This window comes from Ostrea edulis, chromosome 4, assembly GCF_947568905.1.
Source record: "Ostrea edulis chromosome 4, xbOstEdul1.1, whole genome shotgun sequence".
NCBI classification, from domain to species: Eukaryota; Metazoa; Mollusca; class Bivalvia; order Ostreida; family Ostreidae; genus Ostrea; species Ostrea edulis.
In genome coordinates, this window is record NC_079167.1 from 43372662 (window position 1) to 43396156 (window position 23495).

General features: G+C 35.4%; 2 protein-coding genes across 2 annotated transcripts; one reads left to right on the forward strand and one right to left on the reverse strand.

The window, feature by feature from the left end:
* Nucleotides 1–397: 397 nt before the first annotated feature.
* Nucleotides 398–7110, forward strand: LOC125670047 (IQ motif and ankyrin repeat domain-containing protein 1-like). The gene is made up of 5 exons (XM_048904967.2): nucleotides 398–939; nucleotides 3695–3800; nucleotides 5396–5533; nucleotides 6075–6203; nucleotides 6296–7110. Exons 1-5 carry the CDS (start codon nucleotides 786–788, stop codon nucleotides 6444–6446), a joined length of 678 nt encoding a protein of 225 aa, XP_048760924.1. The 5' UTR covers nucleotides 398–785; the 3' UTR covers nucleotides 6447–7110.
* Nucleotides 7111–9750: 2640 nt separating this feature from the next.
* On the reverse strand, nucleotides 9751–13587 carry LOC125671985 (josephin-2-like). Its single transcript, XM_048908030.2, has 3 exons — nucleotides 13010–13587; nucleotides 11548–11673; nucleotides 9751–10392 (listed from the first exon to the last, which is right to left on the reverse strand). Exons 1-3 carry the CDS (start codon nucleotides 13171–13173, stop codon nucleotides 10011–10013), a joined length of 672 nt encoding a protein of 223 aa, XP_048763987.1. The 5' UTR covers nucleotides 13174–13587; the 3' UTR covers nucleotides 9751–10010.
* Nucleotides 13588–23495: the final 9908 nt, after the last annotated feature.

Consider the following 23495-nt stretch of genomic DNA (forward strand, 5'->3'; position numbering starts at 1 on the left):
AATGGAATTGAAGGAGAGATATAAAAACAAATGATATAAAAGATATGAATAAATATATAACACCCCCCCCCCCCCACACCGCGCACCTGCTGGCGTGTTCACGAAACTTCTCTAATTCCCAACCTTAACCTGTAGTTTAGCATTACACAAAAAATTCCACCATTCTACTATATATACGATACCTGTCAATATTAATGATAGTAACGTGTACGCGCGTGCACGTAATATACACGTGCATGGATCAAATGTCGAGCGCTTTGGTACTAGATTTGTAATTTACACATTGTATATTTGAACACCATATCCAAACTTGTGTAATTTTGAGAGCTTGTTTCCGGTAAATTTAGAGAGCGCTTGTTTGTTGTTTGCCAAGATCCATTTCATCATATCTCTCTCTTAGCGTGCATATCAGATGAAACTAAACATTTATATTTAATTCAGCATAATATGTCTCTAATATTTATTCAGTTAATCTAGCCTAAAACTGAAGAACAACTTGTGTACCTGTTTTCAAATTTAAACAGTTAATGATGAAAAACTCGATGAATTTGTCAGCTGAACAAATTAGATTTCACATCACTGGAGCTCACTGGACATCACTGGGTGTAAGGGTTAGTTTTCTATGTAGAGCAATTGGCTGTGCGTCATTGGAAATTTGGACTTTAAATCGACACTCATGCTTGGTCATACGAATTTCCAAGTTCTTAATTCCGAGGTATTTAATAAACTGAAGATAGGACGGTTTTCTCAAGATCACGATACCGCACAGCAGACGACCGATCAGAATGCCTCCGAAAACGACAGGAAAAGCCCCCCTAACAACGGCTAGTAAAGCAGGTGCTGCAGTCAAACCCAAAGCAACCGGCAAAGGACCGGCGAAACCCGCGGCTAAACCGGCGGCCAAACCAGCCGCTAAACCAGCAGCCGCGGCCAAGCCAGGTCAGTCTCATTTATCTTTATAATCCCTTATCGATTTTCTTAAAAACGCTTAGCTTTTGTAACATTTGTATTACATACTATGTTGCAGTATTTTAGAACGATGCTTTCATTTATGAACTTAGTTTTGCATTTGAGTGCAATAGGTGTACCCACTACTATATTTTGCTAATAATTGAATGGTTGTATTTAAAGGCTATTTCAAAATCAATCGATTTCCGAACAGGTAGCTACACGAGGCAAGCCTTCAAGTGTTTTTCTCTTCTTCACAATAGAAAAACTGACTGCATATTGACTTCAATGGTCGTGAATTATAAATTCGTCCTCAGACCCACAGTTACGTTCTCCTGTAGTAAGAGAGAAAGGTCAAAGGTCAGAAAAGGTTGTGAGAAGTTTATCTATATCCATCAGAAAATAGCGAGAGCATCTGTAATTTACGACTAGGATTTTCAAATTATGTATTTGAATATGTAGAGACTGATATGCTTTAAAATCCAGCGAGTGTTTAAATCATGGCCGATAACCCTACAGGTGTTGCTGTACTGGTTGTGTAGACGAGTACTGTATTAAATCATGACCAGTTAAAATCCTACAGGAGTTCCTGTACTGGTTGTACAGGCGGGTACTGTGTTAAATCATGACCGGTTATAATCCTACAAGAGATCCTGTACTGGTTGTGTAGGCGAGTACTGTGTTAAATCATGACCGGTTATAATCCTACAGGAGGTCCTGTACTGGTTGTGTAGGCGGGTACTGTGTTAAATCATGACCGGTTATAATCCTACAGGAGGTCCTGTACTGGTTGTGTAGGCGGGTACTGTGTTAAATCATGACCGGTTATAATCCTACAGGAGTTCCTGTACTGGTTGTGTAGGCGAGTACTGTGTTAAATCATGACCGGTTATAATCCTACAGGAGTTCCTGTACTGGTTGTGTAGGCGAGTACTGTGTTAAATCATGACCGGTTATAATCCTACAGGAGGTCCTGTACTGGTTGTGTAGGCGAGTACTGTGTTAAATCATGACCGGTTATAATCCTACAGGAGGTCCTGTACTGGTTGTGTAGGCGAGTACTGTGTTAAATCATGACCGGTTATAATCCCACAGGAGTTCCTGTACTGGTTGTGTAGGCGGGTACTGTGTTAAATCATGACCGGTTATAATCCTACAGGAGGTCCTGTACTGGTTGTGTAGGCGGGTACTGTGTTAAATCATGACCGGTTATAATCCTACAGGAGGTCCTGTACTGGTTGTGTAGGCGAGTACTGTGTTAAATCATGACCGGTTATAATCCTACAGGAGGTCCTGTACTGGTTGTGTAGGCGGGTACTGTGTTAAATCATGACCGGTTATAATCCTACAGGAGTTCCTGTACTGGTTGTGTAGGCGGGTACTGTGTTAAATCATGACCGGTTATAATCCTACAGGAGTTCCTGTACTGGTTGTGTAGGCGGGTACTGTGTTAAATCATGACCGGTTATAATCCTACAGGAGTTATTGTTTTACTTATCGCGTGTGTTACGCAGCCTTGACAAAACATTAGATTCATTTATTTTCATAACATATGCAGAAAGGTGAAGAAAACGAACAGTGATCAATCTCATTACTCCTATAAAGGTGAAGATAACGAACAGTGAACATTACTCCTATAAGCAATACAAAATAGAAAGTTGGGCAAACACGGACCAATGGATAAACCAAAGGTGGGATCAGATACATCTAAATATATATCCCGAACAGTTAACGTATGCAATGTTTGACCCCGCTGTCCTGTCAAGCAAGCAACATCAATGTTTTACAAGTCAATTCTTACAAAGTCAAATTACACGATATAGAAACCAACTTTTTTAAAATGATCTGAATACTGCTAATGTTTTCACTCCACCACTCTAATAGCTAGCTTCCACTGTCTACAGAATCTAATAGCTAGCTTCCACTGTCTACAGAATCTTTTGATCATAAGTTCGTACGTAACAATATGAAACGCGAGCTTTGAAATACATATAAGTTATCATGTATGTAAGGTGAAGATATATCTTAGATATTTTCCAATTACATATAATTATGATTATGTATACATGTATACGTTACATATACCACATGTACATTTGTGAGCTGAAAAACCAGTGCAGATAAACTACGAACAGCAGAGTAAATATTTCAGCTGTTATTAATCTCCTATGTATTTTATGCAAGTACATGAGCATTAAGCAGCGGAGTTCACCAAAATCTTGCAAATGTACAGCGATGTTATCTAAAGATCCAGATAAATCTCCAGCATTTCCCGACTTGAAACATCTGTTTGTCTTCGTTATGACGTTAACAGATCCTCTATTATTGAGTGTGAAATTTACCTTTAAAAGTTGAACTCGGTTTACAATCTGGGACATATTATAGTGTGACAGTAATACAAGCTGTGCCTGGCCTGCAGGATCGAGGGAGATTTAAAAAAAACCCATTTCATCAAGAGATAGGGAACACTGCGGGTATGACCTGTTAACAGGGGATGGCCACCTGATCCCACCTCTGTTGTGTCCAGGGTCCGTATTTGTCATACTCCCAATCTTGTACTCCTTATAGGAGTTATGAGATTGGTCACTGTTCGTTATCTTCACTTTTTCATTACCAAGAGCTGAGTGAAATTCACTACATTTAAGTCCAAGATTTTTCATTTCATCTAGTTCAAACTATCAACTTAATAGTTTCATAACATCTAAATTAAACTCTTACATGTAGTTAATTACGAATATGATTTCAGCCGAAGTCGTCCCAGCTACGAAGACACCAGAACACAAAATCACGATAAAAGAAATTGCAGCATTTGCACTCCAAGACTCAGAGGGAATAGTCAAAGCTTCCAAATGGTAAGAATTTCCCTGCACGATAACTGACTATTACTGCACGATAACTAATTATTACTACAGGATAATTGACTATTACTATACGATAACTGACTATCACTGCGTGATAACTGACTATTATTACACGATAACTGACTATTACTACACGATAACTGACTATTACTGCACGATAACTGACTATTACTACACGATAACCGACTATTACTGCACGATAACTGACTACTGCTACACGATAACTGACTATTACTGCACGATAACTGACTACTGTTATACGATAACTGACTATTACTACACGATAACTGACTACTGCTACACGATAACTAACTATTACTACACGATAACTGACTATTACTACACGATAACTGACTATTACTGCACGATAACCGACTACTGCTATACGATAACTGACTATTACTACACGATAACTGACTACTGCTACACGATAACTGACTATTACTGCACGATAACTGACTACTGCTATACGATAACTGACTATTACTACACGATAACTGACTATTACTACACGATAACTGACTATTACTGCACGATAACCGACTACTGCTATACGATAACTGACTATTACTACACGATAACTGACTATTACTACACGATAACTGACTATTACTGCACGATAACTGACCATTACTACACGATAACTGACTATTACTACACGATAACTGACTACTGCTACACGATAACTGACTATTACTGCACGATAACTGACTACTGCTATACGATAACTGACTATTACTAAATGATAACTGCTTATTACTACACGATAACTGAATATTACTAAACGATAACTGCTTATTACTACACGATAACTGACTACTGCTATACGATAACTGACTATTACTACACGATAACTGACTATTATTACACGATAACTGACTATTACTACACGATAACTGCCTATCATTACACGATAACTGACTATTACTACACGATAACTGCCTATTATTACACGATAACTGACTATTACTACACGATAACTGACTATTACTGCACGATAACTGACTATTACTACACGATAACTGACTATTACAAAATAACTGACTATTACTGCACGATAACTGACTATTACTACACGATAACTGATTATTACTGCACGATAACTGACTATTACTACACGATAACTGACTATTACTACACGATAACTGACTATTACTGCACGATAACTGACTATTACTGCACGATAACTGACTATTATTACACGATAACTGCCTATTACTACACGATAACTGACTACTGCTACATGATAACTGACTATTACTAAATAACTGACTATTACTGCACGGTAATTGATTATTACTGCACAATAACTGATTATTGAATATTGCTAGTCTCTGTAGATTCGTCATATTGCTTTCACCAAGACAGAGTGGTTTAATTTGAAATCTTACAAAACTGTTCTTGCAGCAGTACAATTCGTTTTTAAAAAGTGTAAAAGATGAATAAAGAAATGAAAATGATAGAAAATACAAATTATTTTTAAAATCCCTGTAAAAATAGACCTGTTGGTGATGTACAGAGAAAGCAGATGATGACAGATTACATGTATAAGTACCGCCATTTGTATGAGGGATCGTCATTTCTAGGTATCCAATGATTATTGATCCCAGCGAAGTTGCCGGGCGATTTCTTCAATACAGAGAATGCACTTTCATCAATGGCTTGGATCATGAGTTCATCAATTCCCCTGATCGAATTCGAATCGCTGTATTAGCAGCTTTAAGGTGAGTGGAACATGTTGAAGAAAATTAATTTTATCATTAGAGGGCATATAGGTTTTTGGCCTGTCTGTCTGTCTGTGACAAAAAATCCACAACAACAATAAACTTGGTCACATCTTTTACACCATTAGAGGCAGAGCCTTTATATTTGGTATGTGTATTCCTTGTAGCAGGATCTTTTCAATGACACCAATTTTGACCTGTTGACCTTAACATTGACCTTTGAATTAATTTTAGAAAATTCGAATATAAGCCATACTTTCAAGTCGTAGGAGGTACTATGTACAGGTGTTTTTTTTGTATTACGCATGTGCATTTTTTGTGCGATGTCAAATTGTTGACCTTGTGATTAACTACAGTGTCTTACAGTTTCACTTTGTTGTCATCTGTGGGCATCAGTGTTTCACAAACACATCTTGTTATTATCTGAAATATTTTATAGTTTTTACTACTGTCGTAGAACATGTATATGTAGATGACAGCGTATCTTAAAAATAAAGTGATAAATTATGAACTTGAAAAGAAAGACTTCATTTTATTTTAGGCATGGAAAAAAACTGGTAATTGATATGATGGGAACTGACCTCCATGACCCCATAGACAACGTCATGGAGAAGGTTCAACCCGGTCTTCTCGAAATGATTATGAACAAAAGCATCATAGATGATGAAAAGTAAGTAAATCTTAAAATGCATATGTCGTAAACGTGATATTTACGACAATCCAAAGTTGATCTTGTGTCATGTTTGTCAATTCTAATTCCAGTATCAAAAAGTTGATGCGACCTGAAGATGACGATTTGTATCGAGATATCCTACAATTTGGAATGAAGGAAGAGTTCGGGTTTATCATCGTCACATCAAGTGATAAACCCAATGGTTTCACGGACAAAATGATGATAGTGAAAGTGGAGTGATAGCGGTAGTTTTAAACTTATTAAATTGCAATAATATATATGTATGAGGAGTGCTGCCCGGACAACTACTGAAACATGCGTGTCCTAGAACTCCGTCCATTGTTATTTTCTGTAGATTATCAACATGCATGTATCAATTATGCTCTATTTATGGTTTCCTTGTGAAAGGGAGACAATTCAAAGTATTGACCACATTCTGTCTGACGACTGTGATTTGTATTTCTGTTGTTGCTGTGTCTTTTATTTTGTCCTCCTGTGTGTTAGACAAACCATGCGCGTTATAATGATTATGATTGGCGAATGAAATGTTATATATATTATATATCATATATTTATGTGATGAAATAGAATCGAGAAGACATGAAGAAGTTGTTTTTTTTTGTAAAGGTTTCGCGCTTTAGGTGTATCTATTTGCATCTGTAGAAAGAAAAGGGAAGCGCTATCTAATAAGCTTAACAATAATTTAATAATAATAATAATGTTTCTTTTACTTTCTTACCAATACGTTTACCGATCATTGTGTAGTTCTCTGTCTTTCTTTCTAAGGGATGTAAACGAATACTCGTTCGATGAGATATAGTTCGAATATTTGTTATATTTTTCTCAATAGTAAAACACAAAGTGAAAGAAAAATAACTCTGGCAAAATAAATTGTAAAGTTTGATCAAGAGTTATCTTTCTTTATTTCGGATCAGATTATATTTCCTCTCTGATTTGATTGATTGATTGTATAGTGTTTAACGTCCCTTTTGAGAGATTTTCACTTATATGGAGACATTGCCAGTGAAGGGCTGCAAAATTTGGCCTATGATCGGCGTGTATGACCTTTGCGCAGGGAGGGATCTTTATCGTGCTACACCTGCTGTGACACGGGGCCTCCGTTTTTTGCGGTCTCGTCCGAAGGACCGCCTCATTTAGTCGCAGCTTACGATAAGCAAGGGATACTACTCAGGATCGATGGTTAAATGGAAGAAGACCAGTGATCAATTTCATAACTCTATAAAGGTGAAGATAAAGAACAGTGATCAACCTCATAACCCTATAAAGGTGAAGATAACGAACATTGATCAATCTCATAACTCCTATAAAGGTGAAGATAACGAACAGTGATCAATCTCATAACTCCTATAAGGGTGAAGATAACGAACAGTGATCAATCTCATAACTCCTATAAAGGTGAAGATAACGAACAGTGATCAATCCCATAACTCCTACAAGCAATACAAAATATAGAGTTGGGCAAACACGGATCCCTGGACACACCAGAGGTGGGATCAGGTGCCTAGGAGGAGTAAGATCCCCTGTTGAACGATCACATCCGCCGTGAGCCCTATGCCTTGATTGGGTAAACAGAATAATTCGTAGTCAAAATCAGTGTACCAGCTATTTTCTTAAAAGTAGGTCAAATATCAAGGTCAACAGGTTATAGTATAAAATTCAAGGTTTTGTCATAAGAAATCTACATAAAAAATATGAAGAATTCATTTTAAATAGTTCAGTAGATATTGAATGGGTCAGATTTTTATTGAAAGTGGGTCCAACTTCAAGTTGTCAAACTTCACAGAATAATGTCTTTACATAAAGAATCTATATACAAAATATGAAAGCCCCATCTAAAATAGTTCCGGATATACTTACTAGGTTATGTTTTCTTGAAGTAGGTCAACCTCTGAGATCAAGGTCACAAAGTCATATGGAATGAACAGTCTTGTCATAAGAAATATACATGTATATACTACATATGAAAGATCTACCTTGAATAGTTCAGATATTGTATGAAAGTCCTAGCTTGAGTAGTTCAATAGATATTATTGAAGATTTTCTCTAAATATCAGCACATAACACTTTGATCCCCCAATGTGGCCCAACCCTACCACTTTTCTGGCACAGTGGTTCCAGAGAAGATTTTCACATATTCCCTATACAATTCCACTCTACCCCCTCCCCTCCCCCCGGGGGGCATGTTTTTGCACAAGCTTGAATCTGCACTATGTCAGGAAGCTTTCATGTAAATTTGATATCTTCTGGCCCTGTGGTGGTTCTTGAGAACATTTTTAAATGACCCCATCCTATTTTTGCACTTTCGTGATTGTCTCCTCTTTGAAAGGGGGGGGGGGGGGCCTTCATTTGAACAAACTTTAAAAAACCCTTCACAAAAGGATGATTTGTACAAAGTTTGGTCGAAATACGCAAGTTCCGAGTCACCCAAAAGTTATTTCCCTTTGTCAAACTCTTTCGCATTTTATGACTTATGGTGGGTACAAAATGTATACATTATATATCGTAGACTGGCATTGCACATAACGATTACGTACGATTAATGTAATAAAAGCGTAACTTTTGTTTATATCAATCACTGGTATGCATATTCTGTCCATATCAAGCATAATTTGTTTGAATAAGATATCAAATTGGCTATTGAAACATTATTCGTTTCCTCTTCTACATGAGTGACGCTTTTATCAAAGAAAGATGGCAATTAACAATATTTGTTTGAGCCATTTTGTTATCCAATACTCATAAACTCACTAAAGTTGCCTTTTCCCTGAGATAGGATGGTCTCAGAAACTCTGGATATCATCTTTTAAGAAATAATACAACGATAGTAATTAGCAAATGTACCCACTGTCATCATATTTTACGTCATAATTTACGGAAGAGTTCGACAAAGGGAAATAACTCTAGGAGAACTCGGAACTTCCGTATTGGCACAGTGGTTCTGGAGGAGAAAATGAAAATGTGAAACTTTTACGGACAGAACTGATCTATGACAAACAAAAGCGATCAGAATAGCTCACTAAAAAGTAAAAACCTCTGCTAGGCTTGAATAAACAATCTGAAGATAACCACAAACTACAGATCAGCAGTTAACCAGCTAGACAATTAGATTTATTAAGGAAAACACATGTATTGCTGATAAATTATATTTTCATTCAAGTTTTAAGAGAAAGTCAGCCATTATGACAGCATAGTATTCCTCCTTAATAATTACAAAACTAAAGTTGAACTCCTTCCATAAATATAAAATAAAATTATCGCTCAGATGATGGACGGGCAAGGGCCAGGCAACTTAATATATATACTGGGGGAAGCTGTGTGTGTGTGTGTGTGTGTGTGTGTGTGTGTGTGTGTGTGTGTGTGTGTGTGTGTGTGTTAAGTTAAAGAAGTCAATTTTCCATGCATTAGACATAAGCATATTTATAATGCAGTGGCATATACAAACAGTCATCATCTTGTGAGATTTCCTGTGCTCTAATTACAGATAAACAATGAGCAGTGTATATTGTGGAAGAAAAATACAGTAAACAATATTCTGATTTATTAAGCATATACAGTGTTTGTACATTCATATCAATTGCTGACCATCCCACATGGTCAAGGAAGTGTAATTTGTTTTGCTTACATGTTAAATTCACAACAATAAAAGCTTCATAACTAATAGTGAAAAAAAATAATCACAAAATGACATCAACAGGTAACGAAAATGAAGTATCAAAAAGTGATTTAAACCCGAATGTAAAAATGATAACAAAAAACGACATGTGCTAAAGAGAATGTCTCTGGCTAAAGATCATCAAGAGGTTGTAAAATTGCTTTTGAGGTAGTTGAGTCATGCACGTTGTTGCCGTTGGAGACGGTTGCTGTCACCGAATCACTGTCCCTCCTCCAAGTTCCTGCACATTCTACGTCCTGACTGACAACAATTAAAAGTTCCTTCTCCCCGTTCTCAAGTTCTCTGTGTAAAAACGAGAATAGCGACTCCTTATCTCCTATGGGCTCTGGGGAGTCCAGTTTAGAATCTAGGTTGTAGTAAATGTCTTCAATTTTACGGACTGCTATCCAGTGTTTTCTTTTAAAAGGAAAATGTAACAGTCCCCATTTACATTCCGACGGGGTGTTCAGTATAAATCCCTGAATGTTTTCTGGTAGAAGGCATTTGATATTCCTGAAGAAAGTAAAAAATCCACAGTCTGATAGCTAAAAAACTTTCTCTGTCTACAAAATCATTGCTGTAGATTCAGTTTTACCCCAAGGTTCTTAATTTTGCACAATTTCTTGTCATATTATCCATAAATTTTTCATGGAAGTATATTCTCATGTAGTTTATAAACATGTAGGGCCAAATAAAAAAATATCGGTGGTTCCGGTTACCCGATCGTCCATAGTTTTTACCCCCAACCCTAAACTTTATTTTGATTATTTCCAAAATCAGTTAACGTATTTTGCCAATTATAATGCACACTTTTTTCAAGATTTACTTCTATGTGAAGGGGTGCATAATATATACCACTATACATATAGGTTTTTGACCCATTTTCCTTCAGATGAAGTTCATTCATAGCCAATATATAGATACCGCTAAAATGCTAATCTGTAAACACTTACAACAGGCCATCTAACATTAGACAAAAAGTGACTTAGAACTATAGAGTGCTTACATAAACAATAGTGCAAATTTCAGGTTGTTTGAATATACATGTACTGAGCGATTACCCTCCTTATTTTTAAAAAAGTTGGATAGATTTAAAAACTTAAAAACATGATTTTGGCAAATGCGCTAATTTTTTTCTGTACTTATTTATTTATTTGATATATATATATATATATATATATATTATATATATATAAATATATATTATATATATATATATATATATATATATATATATAAATATTGCCAAAACTAGGGTGATCCCTACCACTTTGATAGGTATATATCACACCATATTATATAAATTTTGGTACATGCAAAGAAGTGAAAGCAAAAGAAAATTGTGTTTCCATCTATAAAATCTATCATCAAAAAAAAAAAATTTAAAAAATGAAATAAAATCCCTACCTACCTACCCTATTTTTCAAGGGAGTGTAACCAGAACCACACATATTATTTTATTTGGCCTAAGTCTGACGAGTATGTAAATAATTATATCAATTATCAAATTTATGGAAATTTCAATTTACATAATAACATACATGATATTTTTTTTAATCGGTGAATGAAAATTAAAAGTTCAAATGATACAATGAGAACAATAAACTCTGTTTTCCATTTTTGATAAAGAAGTTTTAAGTAAGTGCTAAGGAAATCTTACATACTTACTTTCTCTTATCAAACCATATGGTTTCACATTTTTTTGTCTGGATGGCTGCCATAAGCACATTCACATCATAGTTACCAAGACCCAGCATGCTACGATGGGGGTTGATGAAATGGTCAGGGGACAACCTGAAGATTTTATTTTAAACAAAATAATTATAGAATATATATTTCATGAATTGTGGTGAATGAGTAAGCTAGGTTATCATTAACATTTACTTTTGCTTAATAGTGATAATCCTATGCCATTTCAATGTGTTACATTTTCTGCTAAAGGTTGGGAACACGTCCCCTACAGCTAGATGTTCTCACTAAAACACGATTATCCCTCTCTTACAAGAAAGTAAACATTACCATAAACAGGTTTTTTGATTGAAAATAATGGCAAATTCTGTGCAACACGGAATAAGTGCGAAACACACCTCAATAGGTTCCAAAAATGTACAGGTCGGGTCGGTTAAGGATTTTTTAATTCGGGTTCAGGTATTTTGGTTCGAGTTTATATAGCTATTTTAAAATTATAATATACAAGTTAAAATCAAAAAACTTTTATTATATTTAGTTAAAATAATTACTTGTGGACGTGGACTCTGTCTCTGGTTTAGAAGCGACATCCATGGTACTAGAAACAGCATTGTCACTTCTACTCGTTTCCATTCCAATTTCAGAATTTCAATGTTTTGTGATTGACTATGTTGATCCTGTGGCTGACATATCTAATATATACTTTCATTGTTTTGTCTACAATGCCATCGTTTAACAATTGATCAAAACACAGCCACAGGTGAGGATTTTGACGCCATTTTGTTTAAACGGATTTCTAATAATGATTCTATTGTAAAAATCAGACCTAAACCGAAATACAGAAAAATGGAACTGAACCCGACCCATGGTTTTTGGTTATTTCGGGTACCCGTTTCAGGCCTACACATCAACATGACACAAATTGTCTCTTTAAAATTGACATCAGTCAAGAAATTTTATATCAACTGCATAAGAGGGAAGCAGTCTGAAATCCAATGTACATCATGAGTGTTTTTGTTTTGATTAATATATTTGCAGAAGTATCAAACATTTTAGCACTTTTTCTTTTTTTCACGTGAAACATGAAGAGATGAACTCCATGGGTGTTTTTCTCTGTTGTATGAGATATATTTACTTTCCCTTGAGAGGGATAATCACATTTTCGCAAGAATATCTCGCTGGAGGGTAAGTGTTCCCAACCTGTTAATTATACTAATGAATCCTACATACCTTGTTTTTAACACCTCTATAATTGTATTCTCTTTAGAGAAGTGGACAGACATAGCCTACATCCAGGATGTTATTATTTTAGGCTATCAACTTCTCTAGAGAGAAGACCCACAATATTAACACCCTAGACATTATTGAGTCAATCAGCTGATCATGAATTTATCGAAATAATAAAAACTTTTACTATAACAAGCCTAGCTGTCTATAATACCTGACACAGATCTCGTCCAGATCCTTTTTACTGAAGGCTTTCTGGTCTTGAAACAGGTTATTCAGGGCGTGTAAAGCGCACAGCTCCTTTACCTGCCGTTCGTGGTAAACTTCCCGCTCATTATCGTCCGACATCTTGTTAGCACACGAGTAAGTTGCTCCCATAACACTACTCGGGCAACCCGAGTATCATCTATCTTCCAGCAACGTGACTTCACATCTCTCAACACCGGCCCTATTCTAGTTTCACTTTGCGTTCTGTGTGGCACACTAAGGAAAATACGCTTTCGGACAGATTGATGAAATACAATAAAATTTTAGGAGGAATAGCCAAGAAACGCCTGTTAAAATGTATTCCTGGTTAGCTTGCAAAAAAGATAGATATTGTACTTGGAAGTTGGCGGCCTAATAAATTGATAAATTCCGAACTACAGAGGGAATAAATGGAATCCCGATCTCGATGCAATTAAAACTCCACCCCATTCTGTTCCTGGCCAGTCCAATATATAGAAAGTACTTGTATGTATTTATTGAAGATACCTAAACACGTGTACGTGTTTATCATTTCCCAACATCTATTGGTTGTTAGCATTGTCACCTAGTCAGGTGACATTAATATTCATAGCGCGGGCTGTTAGGGCCCGTGTGAGGTATTTCATACAGGTAAAGCCATTCAAAGGCTCTTTCTCGTGCAGTCCGTTTAGTCCCACCCACCCGCCCAATGCTGTGTACTGTGAATTATATATTTTGATATTCTTTATTTGTAGAATTCGGAGAGAAGTGCATAAAGAGTGCATACACTTTGTAATTGTGTACTGAATTATTTGAAATAATTAAACTGCACAAAAGAGCGCTTCATATCCTATCTAACGTGTTTGTGGTTATTTAATAAATCTTTTATGTTCGTTTGAGTGAAACGAATAAGAACATAAAACAGTGTTGTATAATGTCACAATTTATTCCAAAAATAGAAATAATAAAAAATAAAATAAAAATTTAACAAGAGATGTTTGTAAAACACATATGCACCCCATGGTGCAAAATTGAAAAGGGTTATACACACACATCATTTAATTGATAGTAGTATAATCAAATCCAAATATTGAGCAGACAATATCTTCCTATGTCAAGAGTGAATTGACCATGTGACCTAAATATCAATAGGGGTCATCTACTCCTTATGCTGTACCAGTGTACCAAGTTTGGTGTCAATCAAGCAAATAATTCTTAAAATATAGGAGACAATATATTACTATGTCCAGTTCAACAATTGACTTTTGACCTCAAAATCAATATGGGTCATCTTCTCCTGAAGATGTACCAGTGTACTAAGTTTGATGTCCGTCAAGCAAAAGGGTTATCAAGATATTGAGTGGACAGTATATTACTATGTTCAGTTTGACCTTTGACCATGTGACCTCAAAATCAATAGGAGTCATCTCCTCCTGAATATACACCACTGTACTAAGTTTGATGTCTGTCAAGCAAAGGGTTCTCAAGATATTGAGCGAACAGTATATTCCAATGTCCAGTTTGACCCTTGACCTTTGACCATGTGACCTCAAAATCAATAGGGGTCATCTTCACCTGAAGACGTACCAGTGTACCAAGTTTGATGTCTGTCAAGAAAAGGGTTCTCAAGATATTGAGCGGACAGTATATTTCCATGTCTAGTTTGACCCTTGACCTTTGATCACGTGACCTCAAAATCAATAGGAGTCATCTTCTCCTGAAGATATACCAGTGTACCAAGTTTGATGTCTGTCAAGAAAAGGGTTCTCAAGATATTGAGCGGACATTATATTCTTAAGTCCAGTTTTACCCTTGACCTTTAACCATGTGACCTCAAAATCAATAGGGGTCATCTTCTCCTGAAGATGTACCAGTGTACCAAGTTTGATGTCTGTCAAGCAAAGGGTTCTCAAGATATTGAGCGGACAGTATATTCTAATGTCCTGTTTGACCTTTGACCATGTGACCTCAACATCAATAGGGGTCATCTTCTCCTGAAGATGTACTGGTGTACCAAGTTTGATGTCTGTCAAGCAAAGGGTTCTTTAGAAATTGAATGGTCAGTATATTCCTATGCCCAGTTTGACCTTTGACCATGTGACCTCAAAATCAATAGAAGTCATCTACTCCTTAGGATGTACCAGTGTGCTAAGTTTGATGTTTTTCAAGCAAAGGGTTCTCAAGATATTGAGCGGACATTATATTCCTATGTCCAGAGTAGATTGACCCTTGACCTTTGGACCTGAAAAACAATAGGGGTCCTCTTCTACTCATAACCAACCCACATATGAAATATCATTATCATCAAGTGAAAGGTTCTCAAGATATTGAGCGGACAACATGCGGTCTACAGACCGACCGACAGTTGCAAAACAATATGCCCCCTCTTTTTCAAAGGGGGGCATAAAAAGTTAAGAGGCCCAAGGGCCACATCGCTCACCTGAGTCCCCTTGGCTCATATTTAAAGATTTTCCCTATATATATGTATTCAAAACTTTTATCCCCCCTCCTACCCCTGGGGGCCATGATTTTAACAATCTGAAATATGTCAGAAAGCTTTCTTTTCTGGCTCAGTGGTTCTTGAGAAGATTTTAAAAAGATTTTCCTTATATATTTGAATGTAAAACTTTGATCCCCTATTGTGGCCCCATCCAACCGCCGGGGGCCATGATTTGAAAAAAAAACCCAACTTGAATCTGCATTATGTCAGGAAGCTTTTACGTAAATCTCAGCTTTTCTGGCTCAGTGGTTCTTGAGAAGAAGATTTTAAAAGATTTATCCTATATATTAGTATGTAAAACTTTGATCCCCTATTGTGTCCCATCCAACCTCCGGGGGACATGATTTGAACAAACTTGAATCTGCACTATGTCAGGAAGCTTTCAGGTAAATTTCAGCTTTTCTGGCCCAGTGGTTCTCGAGAAGATTTTTAAATGACCCACCCTATTTTTGCATTTTTGTGATTACCTCCCTTTTGAAAGGGGCATGGCCCTTCAATTGAACAAACTTGAAAGCCCTTCACCCAAGAATACTTTGTGGCAAGTTTGGTTGAAATTGGCACAGCAGTTCTTGAGAAGAATTCGAAAACGTGAAAAGTTTACGACGCCGCCGTCGCCGACGACGATAGACAACGGACAAATTTTGATCAGAAAAGTTCACTTGGAGCCTTTGGCTCAGGTGAGCTATAAAAAAAAAGGGGGGGGGGGAAAGCGGAACAATGACAATATATTAATTGAACCACAGTGGAATAGCTTGATTTGGACTGTGAACTACAAATGGAGACATTGTTTCTGAAACATGCTTTTATGTTAAAAAAGCAAACCTATGGATATGCATTTGACAATCAAAATAAATTTCTAAGTTTGAATTTGACGTCAATAACATAGTTAGGGTATGTTTTTTTGTACACATTCCTTGGAAATTGTCAGGAAATGTCCACTTTTATGGCAGTTTAACGTCTAAAAACCATAGAGCTCTTCAAAACATGTTCAGACCAAGAGTAATTATTTTTTTCGCGTTTCGAAGTATAGCAAAAATAATAATAGTAATAATAATAATGGTATTGTTTAAACATGTTTTTAGTCATGTGATGCATCTTAGACTGGTCATAGGTGGATAATATCAGCCAATGAAATTGCTTGAGGTACAGAGTATTCGATTGTGTTTCTCAGGTGGTCATTTTTTAGCCGTCTTTCGAGAAGTTAACACAGGTTTTTGTTATAGAATGAAAATCTACAGAATTATGACTTGCAGTAATACATCATTCCCAGTTTTCAGAGATTTTTGGTCCCAAAATTCAAGGGATTTCATTTCTATTTTTTCCTTGGGCTTGATATATTACATGATGTTTCAGTTGAATTTTGCACAATGTAGGTACTATCATTGTAACATCGTTCGATATATATTCATTTTAAAATGGGTTTGATAATATCAATAAATAATTGATGTCTGATAATCACTGCGGGCTGTCAGCAAAATATAAGCATTTTGTTTTATGTTATCAATTCCAATTTTAATTTCATGGTTCCAAGGGTGGGGGCTTATAATAGTTCCCAATTTTTACTACCATGCTATTACCTAGACTGAGATTCTTTACCATTTGAAGTTAGTTAAGTCCGTTAATAATAAAGTAAATTTCAAATCATTAGTTAAAACATATCTTGCACAAGAAGCCCACCAGGGAGAGAATAGGGAGTTTGTATATAGAAATTGAACCTCATTCACGTTTTATTCATTTTAAGTCTTCAGGCCACATTACATCATTCATTTACCAAATATTTACACATTGCTGTCCATGCCATCCAATTGTAATTTATTTATTTATTGACAGAGATATATCTTTAAATTCTCAAGGACCCAATTTGAAATAAGCAATGATATTTTTGCGTTAATGGGTTATCCTAGGTAGACTGTGATATATGTACATAATGCAGCAGTGATAATATCTTGTATGTGATGACAATACTGTGATAAAGTGACTGTGATAACATCTGGTATGTTAAATTTTATACAATTGACATGTGTATTCATCTATTTATATTTTGATGATGTTTTATACAAAAAAATGATTGTTCTGCCTGAATAAACTACAACTACATCAAATGTGAAAATAGAATAGACACTTCTTCAACAACATGACAATATTAATATAAGAATTTTTCATCGACTTCGAAGGATGACGACCGCTCTTTCTGGGGACCGAAGGATGACGACCACTCTTTCTGGGGACCAGCGGTCAGAAAGTTTTGGCCAGTTGAACGAAAATGATGGAAATTACACACACATGTGACGCCATCCATTACCAATTTATGTTGTTACTTGCTTTTGAATTTCTTTAAAAACCTACGTAACATGTATTTATTTTGTTCTAATTGAAATATCTTTCAAAATCATGGTCATATTTAACGATCCATGGATAGTGTTCTTTTCACAGTTTGAGAGAAAAATCCAGGAGTGAAACGAACTCATGGGTATGTACTTAAAGATGAAGTTTACATGTATTACATATAATTAGCAGAAAACTCCATATTGTACGATGAATTGTAAATACGAAAATTACAGAATGACAAGGTAATTTTTTGTATATAAATCCAATAAATAGATACATTGCAATTCACACCAATATCAGAACATATGTATAGAATATAAAACATATTTCATGATATTTACACCAATGACAGAACATATCTAAGATATAAAACACATTTCATGATATTTACACCAATAATAGAACATATCTAAATTCACACCAATTTGTAAAATAGTTCTTCGGATTTTCAAACAAAAAAGTGAGGCGAGAGGGCGAAATTATTTTACAAATATTATTTTTAATTTTGGAGATAGAAATTATGAGGCGAGTGAATACAAGAAATATAAATATTTTTAATTGAATTAAGTGTGGTTTTAAAAGGCGAGCGCCTAAAAAGAAGATCTAAAATCATCAGATATCATTTGTTTACCACATAAACTTTTAAAATATTTTTCAACTTTGTTGATATTGTTTACAATGAATAAGAAGTATTTCAGGTTTCAAAGACTTTTCTTTATACCTAATACATGTACATGTACTTTGCAACATCAACTGATAAGGTCTTTTTGAAGAATTTTATTTAAATTTCATTTCTACAAAGTTTCGATTCAGAGATATTGCATATTGCTTGGGACACGTGTCAACACGTCCAGTTTTGAAATCTCCATTGCATCGCTTTGAGCATCTTCTTGAATTTTGATAGGACATCACCAAACCTTTTGTGAATTTGTCTTTAGCTGTCGGTTTAAAATAGTCCACGATCAGTACCCCTTGCTTGTTGTAAGAGGCGAATAAATGGGGCAGTCCTTCACATAGGACTGCAAAAATCGAGATCCGTGTCACAGCAGGTGTGGCACGATAAAGATCTCTCCCTGCCATAAGCGCTGAGCATAGGCCTAAATTTTACAGCCCTTCACCGGCAATGGTAACGTCTTCATGTGAGTGAAATATTCTCAAGAGAGACTTTAGACAATATATAATCAATCAATCAATCGTACGCTGTCGATGTTATCTAAATAGTGGCATCGAATAGCACTTAAAAAAGTTTCATCGGCTTCCAGTTCGATTGCAGCATAAGGAGCAACTTCCAATCCAGTGTTATGAAGTATCGTACATATTAAGATAGACATCATGAATAACTTAAAACACCGTATTACACTGTTAGAAAATTTCTCGAGAGCCCGCGCTTCTGTCATTTGTCAGCACATACACCAAGGTCATTTGTGCGCTTGTTGTAAAAAGTCGAAAATATTTTACGGATATTTTTGAACACGCGGGCGGATATTATTTTTTGATAATATTATAATTTGGATTTATTACAAATAGAAGCGGCGAATCCGATGAACTAGATTACAAATTGGCATGGCCTAAAATATAAAACATATTTCATGATATTTACACCAATAATAGAACATATCTAAAATATAAAACACATTTCATGATATTTACACCAATAACAACATATCTAGAATATAAAACATATTCCATGATATTCATTGCCAAACAAGGAGGTTTGAGGGACAGCATGAAAATACATATAAATCCATATACCTCAGCAAAGAGAAAGAAGTCATTGCTTGACACACAATTTAAACGCTGTCATTTACAGTTCCAAATAAATTTTCCAATTAAATGTAAAATAGATGACTCTTTATGACACAATATGCATATTTTGTTCATCATTAAGTGTTGTGTGATTCTTTACAGTTTTTTATCTAACACCCGAAGGTTTTCTTTTCAAATTGTATAAAATTTTGCAATGCTTGTTATTGAGCTACAGTGTTCTAAAATTTACTCATGATATATTCAATTGAACTTGATTTGTCTGTTGGTGTCAACATACCACAAAACAATCATTACATAAAATAGATACATAATCATGTCTTCTAACAATACAGATAAAACAAATTTAATGCAATTAAGTAATGGAAATAGAAAATGACCTTTTTGCACTCGATATGCCCCCTCTACCCCACCCCCCCGAAATCACGACATCAAATTTGAGAGTTTAAAAGGACATATAATAAAATTTCACATAATTTTCAAGTTCTTGTCTTAAATTAAATTTAAAATGGAACTAAAAAACGTGGGGCTTGGAGATCAAATCTTTAATTTATTGGCCAAAATCCTGAATTTTTATACAAAATTTCGAGCAAATCGATTTAAACTTTTTGTTTAAAAAATTGGTGCTCTGTTTCAAAAAATATATCAATCATTTTTGATAAATTACAATATTTGAACTAGTTCCAAGTCTCAACTACTTGTATCATAAATTATAAAACTGAAATACACAAACGGGATGATTTCAGCTTCTCCATCGTCAACTTCCCATATTTATGTAGCAATATTCCATTATCACCTGCATATGGTGTTTATATATCTCAACTGATTCGATATGCAAGAGCTTGTTCTGCGTATAGTCAGTTTTTAAATCGAGGTAAGCTACTGACAAACAAGTTGATGGTACAGGGATTTCAACAGTCTCGATTGAAGTCAGCATTTCGCAAATTCTATGGTCGTTATAACGATCTACTTCGTCAGTACAACCTCGCATTGGGTCAAATGCTGTCTGACGTGTTTCATACCGACTGTTAAGCCGTTCTTGGCACACTGATTTGACTGCGGATAACTCCGTTTACCTGATCAGGATATAGGGCTCACGGCGGGTGTGACCGGTCAACAGGGGGTGCTTACTCCTCCTAGGCACCTGATCCCACCTCTGGTGTGTCCAGGGGTCCGTGTTTGCCCAACTATCTATTTTGTATTGCTTATAGGAGTTATGAGATTGATCACTGTTCATTATCTTCACATTACGTATAGGAGTATGAAAATAGAAAATATATTGGATGAAACAGAAACTGTAATGTCATGCAAATTTTGAACGTTTTGATTAATCAATCCTTCCGTCACAAAATATAGTCCCTGCTAAACCATTTGAAAATTTGAATTGACAGATGTGTAATTGTCTGCACTAATGGGATCAGAATTGAACCACTAAATACCTAGTTGTAGCCTCCTGCGCAGTTTTGCTCAAATGCTCAGGAGCTAACTTCCTTAAATCTAAATTGACTATGATTTTTAAAATTGGTATCCAATTTCAAGATATTCTAAATTTTTTCTACAAGTGAGTATCACATGGCAGTTTGTTATTTTGTTATGAAATCCCTTCAAGGCTGCGTTATATAGTACTATATCTACCAGGTGCAGAAGAAAGGTATCCAAGTACTCATTCAATATGATTGTTCTGTTATACTTAAGGAGGAATGTTACATCAGAAAAAAAATCATAAGGATGAAAAGTTGAGGACATGTGCAACAATTAATATCTTGAAATTGAAAACTTTCAAATTTACTTTGTTTAGACAAAAAATGCAGTTATAGTAGAAAACAATCTGAAAAGGAATTAAACCCCCCGCTGGACTTGAATCCGTTCAGCAGTCGACGTGCTAACTTACGGAGCTACTCAGCTAAGCATTATATTTTGAAATGAATAGACAAATATTAATAATATTTATAATTTCATCCATATTTTATAAGGAAGTCAACCATTATGACGATGTAGAGTACCTCCTTAAATTGCATCATTGCCCCAGTCTTGTAAAGACAATTTTTATTTTCTTAACATAAACTTTCAAACATCAATATGTAACGCTTCGGATGTTTCACACTCTAACAGTTACTAGGAATAAAAACCAAGTCGCTGAATAAAGTTTATAATCTATTCAAGTAGATATAAAATTCAACATGTGAGATATAGATAAATAACTGGAACAAATCTCAACACACAGGACGGACTCTGGTCATAATCGGTACAATTACCGATAAATATTGGGATTCGTCGGCACAATATTTCCGACAAAGATATTACATATATTAATGTTCAGCAAAAATCCCCCACCTAAACTAAAACTTAAATGGCTCTTAATAAAAATTCCCTAACTAACAAAAGTAAATATTTCACCGCTAGTACAATTAACTAGCTCATATGTGAAAATATTCCCTGAAACTAAGCCTACTAAATACTAGTACTTTACTAGCAATAATGTACTTCAGTTACATTAACTGAACTAGTACCTTATGTTCAGCAAACTTCTGGGCTGCACACACGGTAACAGGAACAGCTTCTAATAAACAGTCAAATCGAAGAAGAGCTAACGATACTCAGCGTCTGTTAATTTATAGTACTTCCAAAACCCGCAAAAATCAATAACCAATCATAATTAATAATTCCATCTCGTAAATAACTAGTTCTAATTGTAACGGGGACCGTTACAGATGTTCCCCAAACCTCCCCCAATTAAAAAATGATGTCCTTGTGAATCTATAGGAAAAAATCATTTTATTTTAGCCTTTAATTACATGTAGTACGTTCAATATGGTCATTTCAGTACCAAGAAATGAAAGAAAGCGTTGCACGTGCATACACGCGCACGCGTGTATGATTCCGAATTTTTGTTGATGTCGTTCAACAGGCATTTGTATCATATACCCACAGTATGAATTTCATAACGTTTCCACCAAATATAAGGAAGTTATAGCGATTTTAAAATCGTCCAATCAGAAATCAGCACATGTGCATGCACGTGATGAGCAGTAATTCTAACCACAGCAATTTGTAAGGAGTACCAAGATACATCTAAACCCCTAATATGAATAGAATTTGATGAAAAACAAAAACGTTATCGTCCTTTAAAAATTGAACATTTAAAAAACGTTGCACGCGCATGCGCGTGTGCGTTGGCATATTTTGTTACACCAACATATAGATACACATATTGTCTACATATGCTGTGAATATCATCTCATTCGCTTTATAAATAAGATAGTTACAAACGTTTTAGCATTATCCAATCAAAATGAAGCGCACGTGCATGCGCGTGCAAATTGGTAATTTTGACCATGTAAATCAGTTAAGGGTCTCAATATCTACCTATGATATGAATTTCAAGCCATTTCAATGAACAACAAAAAAGTTAGACTGATTCCAAAGTTAGTGTACAAATTTTGTAATGCGCGTGCACGCGCATGCGTGCGCGTGCTGGCAAAATAACTATTATTTTTCATATGTACAAATGATATACTATCATCCTATTTAGGTTTTATATCGCTTCCTTCAATATTCTGATTCTCCATTTTTTGTACCAAAATTGCAATGCACGTGCGCGCGCGTGCATGCACGTGCAAACAAAATGACTATCACTATGCACATCTACAAACGCTATACTATCATCCTGGAAAGTTTCATATCGATCCCTTTTGTAGTTTCTGAGAACACTACCGGACAAAAAAGTACCGGAGAAAAAGAATAATAATAATAATAATAATAATAATAACTAGACACGATCTCGTTGCGAGCAACGAGTAGGTCTTCCGTCCGATTTGTTGATGCACTCGGAGTTAAAAAAAAAAAAAAAAAAGACAAATGAGTCCCAATTTAGTTTCCGATT

What these genes read in the sequence shown, in the direction of transcription:
- LOC125670047 (XM_048904967.2), top strand. Translation starts at nt 786, where the DNA reads ATGCCTCCGAAAACGACAGGAAAAGCCCCCCTAACAACGGCTAGTAAA. An exon ending in AGCAGCCGCGGCCAAGCCAG is followed by an intron (nt 940 to 3,694) that starts GTCAGTCTCATT and finishes ATATGATTTCAG; the next exon opens with CCGAAGTCGTCCCAGCTACG. An exon ending in GCTGTATTAGCAGCTTTAAG is followed by an intron (nt 5,534 to 6,074) that starts GTGAGTGGAACA and finishes ATTTTATTTTAG; the next exon opens with GCATGGAAAAAAACTGGTAA.
- LOC125671985 (XM_048908030.2), bottom strand. Translation starts at nt 13,173, where the DNA reads ATGGGAGCAACTTACTCGTGTGCTAACAAGATGTCGGACGATAATGAG. An exon ending in CTGGACGAGATCTGTGTCAG is followed by an intron (nt 11,674 to 13,009) that starts GTATTATAGACA and finishes TAAAATCTTCAG; the next exon opens with GTTGTCCCCTGACCATTTCA. An exon ending in ATATGGTTTGATAAGAGAAA is followed by an intron (nt 10,393 to 11,547) that starts GTAAGTATGTAA and finishes TACTTTCTTCAG; the next exon opens with GAATATCAAATGCCTTCTAC.